At 32.7% G+C, this 11,364-nt stretch overlaps 1 protein-coding gene across 1 annotated transcript; it reads right to left on the reverse strand.

Annotated features, from left to right (window-relative positions):
- Positions 1 to 2,907: 2,907 nt before the first annotated feature.
- On the reverse strand, positions 2,908 to 5,246 carry LOC115700127 (exopolygalacturonase-like). Its single transcript, XM_030627689.2, has 3 exons — positions 4,323 to 5,246; positions 3,896 to 4,204; positions 2,908 to 3,800 (listed from the first exon to the last, which is right to left on the reverse strand). The coding sequence occupies exons 1-3, from the start codon at positions 4,440 to 4,442 to the stop codon at positions 3,048 to 3,050; spliced, it is 1,182 nt and encodes a 393-aa protein (XP_030483549.1). The 5' UTR covers positions 4,443 to 5,246; the 3' UTR covers positions 2,908 to 3,047.
- Positions 5,247 to 11,364: the final 6,118 nt, after the last annotated feature.

Here is an 11,364-nt window from a genome sequence, read left to right on the forward strand (position 1 = left end):
CCTCAGGCTCCCCGTGATAAATCCATTTCTCATATCCTTGCATAAAACCTCGATCAAATACGTGTGCTCTAACCCTATCTATTTTTTCAAACCTACTATTTATACATCTCACACAAGGACATCGTATTCGTCCATCACAATCCTTATGTTCTGATGCCATTGCTAAAAAGGCTTGTAGACCATTCCAAAATTCATGACAACCACGATTTCTGATTTTGGTCCAAGACTTATCGATTGTCGCCATCTACAATTTCGACGACAAATGAAGTATTAAATATTTAAATTTTTGTAAAGTCTTATGAAATTTTATGAGAACAAATTTTATGATATATTTTTAAATATAATTATAAATATGAATTATTATTGTTCTTTACTATTAATTTTTAAATTTTTGTAAAGTCTTATAAAATTTTATGAGTACAAAAGTTATCATATATTTTTTTAAATATAATTATTATTGTTCTTTACTATTAATTTTTAAATTTTTGTAAAATCTTATGAAATTTTATGAGTACAAAAGTTATGATATATTTTTTTTAAATATAATTATAAATATGAATTATTATTGTCCTTTATTATTAATTTTTAAATTTTTGTAAAGTCTTATGAAATTTTATGAATACAAATTTTATGACATATTTTTAAATATAATTATAAATATGAATTATTATAGTTCTTTATTATTAATTTTTGAATTTTTGTAAAGTCTTATGAAATTTTATGAGTACAAATTTTATGATATATTTTTAAATATAATTATAAATATGAATTATTATTGTTCTTTATTATTATTAATTTTTAAATTTTTGTGTTATTTTTATTATTCATAAAAAAATAAATTTATTTTTTAAATTTAAATAAATATAAAATAATTAAATTTTAAATGAATTATTATTTTTTAAAACTTAAAATTAGTTATCAAAATTTAAACTAATTATATTATAAAAAAATTCATTTTACATATTACACTATAAAAATTTATTAAATTACTAAATTTTTAATTTTTAATTTTTAAATTTTCGAATTATTTATCATTTATATAAAAATAAATTTATTTTCTAAATTAAAATAAATATAAAATAATTAATTTTTACCACCTTAAAAATACATAAATTTCCATTAACATATTTTTTCTTAAAAACTTATATAAAAATTTAATAATTTAATTACAATTTTTATTAAAATTAAAAAAATTATTTTTATTTAACTTTTTAATTTTCAATATTCAAATTTTTATGTAATATTATACTTTTTTAATTTTTTTCATTATTTTTATTTTTCTTTATTTAAAAAATAATAAATTACAAAACTTAACACCTAAAATTACATATATTAAATTTACATATATATAAACATAAAAAACATATATTATATATAATATACAAAAAAAAATACATTACATTTTAAAAATATATCTCATTAATATATATATACAGTGAAAATATATACAAATATAAAACAATTAATATACAAATAAAATATATTAATCCCCAAATAAAACATAAAAGAAATATATATATACAGTGAATATATGTATACAGAAATATATATATAGTTAATATATACATAAATAAAATAATAAATACTTAAATAAATTATATAAATACACAGAAAATATATATATCAATTAATATATATATATATATAAATTTATATATAAATAAATATATATATACAAAAATATATAACAGTTAATATATAAATAAATAAAATAATAAATACCCAAATAAATATATATATACAAAAAATAAAAAATTAATACCCAAACAATATATACATATACACATATTATTAATTATACACCCAAATACACAATATACACAATATACATATACAGATCTATCACAAAAACAAAAAAAAATTCGATCTAAACATAAATATATACCCATATTATAAATCAAAATGTGCATACAAATACAAATCTAAAACCTAAAACTATAAGATTACAATATGCATACAAATACAAATACCCAGATTATAAGATTAAAAAAAAAAACATACCAAAAAGCGTCGGGAGTGCGTGGGGATGTACTGTTGGTGCGTCGGGAGTGTGTCGGGATGGTGGTGCGCCGGGGTGGTGGTGCGCCGAGTGGGGTGCTTCGGGGTGGGGCTGATGGTGGGAAAGGGTCGGATTTGGGGGGAAGAGGGGTTAAGGGTTTTGAATTTTGAAATGAAAGAAAAGTTGGAGAAGTGGGGCTGATGGGGGTATTTATAATATGTGTAGCGGCGGACTATTAGCGGCGGGGGTCCGCCGCTAATAGTATTAAAAATAAAAAAAAAATAAAAAAATACTATTAGCGGCAGACCCCCGCCGCTAATAGTCCGCCGCTAATAGTTTGAAATACATGAGCGGGAATTATCCCGCCCATTTATTAGCGGCGGAGTATTAGCGGCGGGCTCCGCCGCTAATACTAATAGCGGCGGACCAATAGCGGGGGGCCCGCCGCTATTAGTATTAGCGGCGGAGCAATTGCGGCGGACTGCCCGCCGCTAATGCTATTCAAAAAAAAAAAAGATTGGCCATTTATTAGCGGCAGACCCCACCCTCCGCCGCTAATACCCCTCTTATTAGCGGCGGAGAGGGCCCGCCGCTAATAACTCCGCCGCTATTGGGATTATTTGTTGTAGTGACGCTAACCATCATGGTAGTATTAGAACTTTTTCCCCTTACTTTTAGGATAAGCTATATTTCAGTGCCATAAGAGCTTAAGTTTAAAAGACCCATTTAAATGCTTGTAAATGGGTTAGAAAATCACCATTTGTCAAGAGAGGTCTAATTTTAATTTTAACAGTATTTTAGTTCATTCAGTGTTCTTAATTTTTGTTAAGCTTTTTATTTTTAGCTTTTTTCATCTGATTTTCTAACTAAATTTTAGCTAATAAGGTCTTACTGTTAATATATAGATGGAGAAAAGAAAAATTAAATTTATAGATAATATATTATAACAAATATAGTCAAAACCTTACATATATCGCCACCTTTACATGTATATTTTACATATATGGGGCTTCATTTACGCTAAAAGTAATTATTTAAAATTATTTAACTAATGGCTAATAGAGCAAACTGGTGGGTTCAGTGTTCCGCTCACGACAGGCTTCACATTTTTGCACTCGGAAGACATTGACCCTTGACTACCGTTGTACTTCAAATTAATGTCTGAAACGACGACGTTTTGGCAGGGCATCCCACCACTGCACACCAGTTTTATAGCTAATGGTGTAGAAGAAGTTCCCCTTATCCTCTTAAAGCTTACATTACTAATCTTAACATTAGACGGAAGCTTGTTCTTGCAGCCGTTAAAGGGGCAATACTCTTGGTCAATTAACACCGGGTTGCCTACGTTCTCCATCGTTATGTCCTCGAAATGCATGTCTGAAGCTGCTCCAGGTTTTGAGTCAGGCCAAGTCTTTATCCGAACTCCATTCTGTGTGTTCTTTAAAGTACAACTCTTCACGTAAACACCCTTGACGGGCTCCTCATCTTTGTACTTTCCTAGACTACCGATGCTGATACCGTGGCCCGGTCCACAAGTGACATTAGTGATTGTAATTTGCTTGCTTCCATCCCCAATAGAAATGCAGTCATCACCAGTTTCGATTGTGGTGTTGACAATCTTGATGTCTGTCGATTTTCCAATGTGGATTCCGTCGGTGTTGAGGCTCTTTTCGGGCGCGAGAACGTGGAAGTACTGGAAGGTCATGTTCTTGCAGCCAATAAGGTTAACGTGAAACTGTTTGCTGTCTTTGCTTGTAACATCTTGGATTACGGAGTTGGTCACAAAGTTGAACCGTAAATTCTGTTTATTATATAATTGCAAATATTAAAAAACAAAAAAAAAAGGTTTGTATACATGTGAAGGCATTTGAAATGGTGTATGGAGAATATTCTTACAATTGGAAGGTTACCGCAAAACTCATTCCAATCACATTTTTTACCCCAAGCAGTTTGACCTCGACCGTCGAAAGTACCTGTACCAGAAATAGTGAGGCGGTCGACATAAGAAAATACGATCCAAACATTGCCGGAGCTATAGCTAGGGCCCAGTCCAGGTGCTTGCAATGTGCCTTCCAAGTCGAAATTAATAGGAGCCTTGCAAGGTCCTTGTAGCATTGCTACTCTTAATTGGAATGTCCCTTTAGGGACCAACACTTTACTTGGGGTTGATGATGCACAGGCCCCATTCCAAGCCTCTAACAAACTCTACATGCATAAATACATAAATACAACATAAATTGCACTTGTAAAGTTTTATTGTTAATATTGATCTAATTCCCACAAGCCAAATGAAATTCAAGTTAATTACACAGTAATTTTTTACCTTGGAAATATCTGAACTACTGGTTGTTGCACCTTTTTTTGTGATATCAAAGACCTGGGCCGTGGCATGAGATCCCAAAATTATGAATAAATTAACTATTCCACATAAAATTGGAGACATAATTTGTTTTTGGGTACTTTTATTACTTATTTTATGTGTACGTACATATATATTATCTCTATATATCTTATTCTGTCTCTTACAGGTATTGTCTGACGACGCTAAGTAAAAAATTTTGGCTTTATTTTGACTCCATTATATAAACTTAACCTCGACGGCTTTACCACTTAATTAGTTATTCTTCGATCAATTTTTATTAGCCATCTATTGGGTCAATGATTCTAAAATTGGCTTTAAGTACGATTAATATTACATACTTCATATGTATCGCTATTTGCGTTCTTTTGTCCATATCTTCCGTACATGAAGATTCACCTCTTGTTGATATTTCCTATTATATTATATTTACGGAGCAAACTTAAGAAAATAACGCAAACTATTGGGAAAGATGGCATCAAATCAAAATATCATCTAGATAATGGTTCTCTCACTCTTTTTTCTCTCATAATCTCCAAGATGGCGAGTTCCTCCGAATATAGTCGGTATCATCACGAATTTTAAGTCTCTAATTCGCTCTCCGCATTCTATGCCATGGCAGATAATATATATAGAATTTAATAATAGAAGATAAATATACAATTTTTTTCCATCTTAACACCTAGAGAATTTTTGAACAAATTGCATCATAAATTCGTAATGGAAAATAGGTGTGGATGATATGTTGTCTCATAGCAGTAATGCCCTTTGTCACTCAAGAGAGACTTAAATATTGCTGTATAAAAGTCATATAACCTTCGCCTAGTATCAAAGGCGTTGAACACCTCAGGGCAGGCATTGGCAACATCAATATATACTTTACCTTAAGATCTTCTAAATGCCTTATCTCAAAAATCAGTATCTTTAATAACCTAAATTCATGTCCAGCAAAAGAAGTCTTAAAAAAATGCATAATAATGTTTTAATAGATAGAGAATTTGACTAGGGAAATTTGAATTTCCATACCTACATAACTTTATAATTTTTTTCTTAAATGCATACTTATTAAAATTTGTAATGTATGACTATTTTACCAATTTTCCAAAACTACCCCTCCCATTTGTAAATGCTCAGCCGACTCTCACCCACCATCAACCCCAACCCGAACTACCCTCACCCACGAAAACCCTCACCCACGATCAACCCCAACCCGAACCACTCTCACCCACGGTCGTCGACCACCCTCACCCACGATCAACCCCAACCCGAACCACCCTCACCAACGAAAATCCCAACCCGAACCACCCTCACCCACGAATCCCTTTGACTATCCAAACACATCTGCGTGTTATTTTTAATTATTTTTATCTAATTCCAAATTTTCAATCAATGATGTGTGGTTTCATTTACTATATACGCATTTAAATTGTACCGGATTAATCATACAATTTGCTACAAGCGCATTTTTTAGTATAAGACAAAATCAAAGCTAAAGCCATATTTCTCTAATTTATTTATTTTTTTTTTTTGAAGGAACAATAAGTTCATTACTGAGAAAACAAAATGGGCAGGGGAAATGCCCTCCCCTAAAAAAACACCAGCTGAAAGTGCAGAAGTTCTCGCACTTTTGGCCAACCCATCGACATAAACCATGTTCGAGCGATTTAACATATCTGAAATTACAAAGTCTAAAACTATTAACTAAGTCTAAAATTGCTAGGGAAATATTAAAAAACTGCCAGTCAGGCACACATTTTCTTTTTGCCAAAGCCTGAATAGCTGTTAAACAATCAGAGCACACCACATTTTCTTTTTGCTAAAGCCATATTTCTTAATGGCAATAACATTCATATATATAACTAAGGAATCATTGTGAATTTTTAAATGTGAAATTTTCTAGGAACTAACTAATACCTCTAATAACCACATCGAGCTGTTGTTGTCTCTCCAATCACATGAGCTATTTTTAAGTGGAACTATACACAACTGAGAAAAGGCTCCTTTGGTATACTTTTGGGCACCTAAAGAAAGTGAAAGTCACGTACAATGCATTAATTATAAATACAAAATCTAACATTGCATTTTTAGAACTCCTTCGTCGAGTTTTTGAGTTAGCATAAAAAAAGACGTGTGAGCTTACTTAGTGTAGCTGCTTTGTAACCCCCTAACAGACCCTACACACAGCAAATAAAGCAATTAAAGCCAAGGTCAATTAAGACCTTTTACACCCACTCAAACCCACCTTTTGACTCTGTGATTTAAGCACCTAAGAAAAACGACAGCCCATTTTGAATTGTACTACAGGTTGTATATTAAATGTTCTGAAACCCTAAAGCATTTATCACATATATATAATCTCTTTTCCTTTCAAACACTCACAGCCACCGCTATCAAAACCCTAGCAGATAAATAAATGGCCCTTCTTCTTCAATGTTCTTCTCTGAAGAACATGAAGAACAGCCACAAAACCCACTGCCCAGAAATTTCACAGTTCGCACCAGACCACTCTAAGCCGACTCACCTTCTTCGTAGTTCTTCACTGAAGAACACGAAGAACACATCCCAGAAAGTAGAAATTAAACCCCAGAAAAATAACCCCTTCCTAAACCGATTATAACCCAAAAATCCCAAGCAGAAAAATAACAAACACAGTATAGAAATTGCAGAGAGTTTAAAGGAAAGAATGCACCATGGATTTTATAGAGGTTCCCCAATGAAATCTGGGTACGTCCTCTTGAGCTCGCCTCTTCCACTATAGATCTTCAATGATCAAGAGATTACACAGCAAGGATTCCAACTCACAACATTTTGAGAGGTAATTCGAATATATATATGTATATATACAGTGTTTATTCCTCTATTTTTCTCTCTCTGTTTCTCTCAAAATCAATACTAACAATGTTTTGTTTATCTTCTTCTTTTCATGAACAACACCCTCTGGCCATGGATATCTGAACCACCACCTTGGTTCCAAAGCTTACTCCATAGTAAGCCTCCTCCAAGACCCCGAAATCAGTCGGTTACAGATCTGATCTTTTTGTTGTATTGTTCTTTCTCTGATGATATTGTTGTACTGATCTTGTGTTTTATATTTCTCTGATTGTTGTCCTGAACATCTATTGATCTGGTCTGTTTTTGATGTTATATATAGATGTTGTAATTTTCTCCGTTATATATGTTGTAGTGGAATACAGGAGAGTTAGTTATAAAGTTTTAACAAACTTTATAAACTAACTTAATAACCTATCTAGGGTTTTCAATTTATTGTACCTGCCTCAATTTCGCTAACAACACCAAGATCATCAAGTACACTAATAGAAATTAAGTTTCTAGATAAATCAGGAACATATCTAACATTAGTTAAGGTTCTAATAATGCAATCAAACATTTTAAAATTAATAGAACCTGAACCTTCAATGTTTCATGTTTGGTCATTCCCAAGAATGACTTTGCCCCCTCTAGATTCCCTGTAATCAAACAAATAAGACTTATTGTTAGTCATGTGAAAAGTACAACCCGAATCAATAATCCAATCATCTTTAAAAGATGATGCAGCCACATAGACATCTCCACTATCATAACCATCACTTAGGTTTGCATTTTGATGGTCATTCTTAGCCTTGTTTGATTTGTTTGATTCCTCTTGATGATCTGAATTTTGTTTCCCATTGCTTTTCTTGTAAAAGTAGCATTCTCTCTTGAAATGCCCTAACTTTCCACAATGGTAGCACCCATTTGGATCTTTAGGACCCTTTGAATTTGACCTCCCTTTGTGATGATGATTGCTGCCCTTATGTGAACCCCTACTAGTGCTTGAACCTCTACTAGTGCTTCTACCCTTATTATGCCATGGTTTCTTTTGTCCAGGCCTTCCCCTACTTAGGTTAACATCCCCATTAGTATGCCCCGGTCTTTCAACCTTCATTACCAAATCTTTTGATTTCAAAGCTGAGATTACTTCTTCAAGAGTGATCTCAGTTCTCCCATACTTAATGGTTGTCTTAACCTCCCTGTAGGATTCCGGTAGTGAATTGAGAATTATAATTGCTTGATTCTCATCACTTAAGGCCTCATTCTCCCCCGAGTTTGCTAACTCAATGTGTAATCTCAAAAACTCATCCAAGTTTTGTTCTACAGATTTAGATGGACTCATTTTAAAACCAAAGATTCTCTCCTTCAAGTAAATCTTGTTGATCAAAGATTTCTTTTGAAATTGCTCTTCCAACTTGTTCCAAATCTTGGCGGGTGTATCTTCCTTGTCAACCAATCTGATTATAGCATCAGAGAGGTTGAAAATGATCAATCTGGTTGCTGTTTCCAGCAACTCTTCTTGCTGGTCTTTAGTTGTATCAGCTGACCATTCCACCGGATCTTTAAGAACCTTCAACAGCTTGTGTTGAGCCAATAGAGCCCTAATCTTCTTCCTCCAAATACGATAATCACCTGAACCATCAAACTTATCTATATCAACCTTCATGGAACTCATAATTGTATATGTATAAAGTTATTTCAAAGAAATTATATAGATAATGAGTTTAGAAAAATCCTGGTGTTGTTCTTTGCAATCTTGGTTTTGTGTGTTTGAATTCTTGCTGGTATGAATGTGAATCTTGATGCTTTCTTGATGATTTCTTTATGCTTTCTTTATGCTTTCTTGATTAATCTTTGCTGCAGATTGTGCCTTGTTTGGCTCTGATACCACTATAGGATTTTTATTCCCTAACAGACCCTACACACAGCAAATAAAGCAATTAAAGCCAAGGTCAATTAAGACCCTTTACACCCAGTCAAACCCACCTTTTGACTCTGTGATTTAAGCACCCAAGAAAAACGACAGCCCATTTTGAATTGTACTACAGGTTGTATATTAAATGTTTTGAAACCCTAAAGCATTTATCGCATATATATAATCTCTTTTCCTTTCAAACACTCACAGCCACCCCTATGAAAACCCTAGCAGATAAATAAATGGCCCTTCTTCTTCAATGTTCTTCTCTGAAGAACATGAAGAACAGCCACAAAACCCACTGCCTAGAAATTTCACAGTTCGCACCAGACCACTCTAAGCCGACTCACCTTCTTCGTAGTTCTTCACTGAAGAACACGAAAAACACATCCCAGAAAGTAGAAATTAAACCCCAGGAAAATAACCCCTTCCTAAACCGATTATAACCCAAAAATCCCAAGCAGAAAAATAACAAACACAGTATAGAAATTGCAGAGAGTTTAAAGGAAAGAATGCACCATGGATTTTATAGAGGTTCCCCAATGAAATCTGGGTACGTCCTCTTGAGCTCGCCTCTTCCACTATAGATCTTCAATGATCAAGAGATTACACAGCAAGGATTCCAACTCACAACATTTTGAGAGGTAATCCGAATATATATAGATATGTATATATACAGTGTTTATTCCTCTATTTTTCTCTCTCTGTTTCTCTCAAAATCAATACTAACAATGTTTTGTTATCTTCTTCTTTTCATGAACAACACCCTCTGGCCATGGATATCCGAACCACCACCTTGGTTCCAAAGCTTACTCCATAGTAAGCCTCCTGCAAGACCCCAAAATCAGTCGGTTACAGATCTGATCTTTTTGTTGTATTATTCTTTCTCTGATGATATTGTTGTACTGATCTTGTGTTTTATATTTCTCTGATTGTTGTCCTGAACATCTATTGATCTGGTCTGTTTTTGATGTTATATATAGATGTTGTAATTTTCTCCTTTATATATGTTGTAGTGGAATACAAGAGAGCTAGTTATAAAGTTTTAACAAACTTTATAAACTAACTTAATAACCTATCTAGGTAAATAGAGGCCTGAGGCCACATAAGAATTTTTACTGCCTTTGTAAACTCTTTGTAAAAAATCTGGTTTTACAGTGAATGGTTAATATGGGGTTTACTTCAACAATAAACAAAACAAAAAAGATTTATTAAAAGTGAGTATCAAAAGTGAGCCTAAATTGTCCTGAAGACTCTGAGCACTTGGTCTAACCGTCTTGATATGTACAATCTTCATCATTAGCTTTAGACTCATCTCGGTTCGATTCTAGCTCTTACCAGCACACACACGTAATAATTGTGAATCAACAGATTATATAAGAAAAGTATAAACATAAACATAAACATATATATCTAGACCATAACTAGGCGCCCATACACCTAATCACGATTTGATAACTGGATCAAGAATTTTCTCGACAAAAGTATGACTACTCACAAAACAAACCTATACTCAGTATTCTAGTCGTACTGATGTAGTAGCAATTAGTTCATACTATCAAGAAGCCTAGAATATATCTGTTGATATTTCAGTGCTACTCTATATGTACACTTCACCAATATCTTGATATGCAACTCTGATGGCTACTCATTTGCCTCACATATATCTGTTGGCATCTCGGTGTAGCTCTATGTACACCTCACGGATACCCTAATATGTAATTTTGATGGAAATTAACATGTATGTTAAACATGTATACATATATGCAAATATTATACTAATCTTACCTTAAATCTAAATGCAAGTGTATTGGTAACTATGAGTGAAAATTGCTACACGACGATTTCAGGCAATAAGTCACAATTTATGTAATACTGGTAAGTGATCCGCTAAATCACTTCGAGGACTTAAACTTGAAACTAAAAGTTTTTCTATCGATAAATAGCGTGACTAAACCATAACTATCGATATATAAAACACTAAAAATGAGATTTTGGAAAAAGTACCCCAAAAAATGGCAGGTCATTTTGTAAAAATGACAAGTTATTTTTTTAAATTTTCTGTTTGAAAAAATGGTAGATCGTTTCCTAAAAATGGTGTACCATTTTCATAGTAAATTTTTGCCCAAACTTCAAAACTAACACAAATCAAAACCAATTCAACCCAAAACTTCCAGAATACTTATTTTGAGTCTAACAAACATATTTCATTCATAAATTATATCATCAAGTTTGTAAAATGAAAAAAAAAAAAAAAAAAACCATAAAAGGGGTCAAGCT

This window comes from Cannabis sativa, chromosome 8 (assembly GCF_029168945.1).
Source record: "Cannabis sativa cultivar Pink pepper isolate KNU-18-1 chromosome 8, ASM2916894v1, whole genome shotgun sequence".
NCBI classification, from domain to species: domain Eukaryota; kingdom Viridiplantae; phylum Streptophyta; class Magnoliopsida; order Rosales; family Cannabaceae; genus Cannabis; species Cannabis sativa.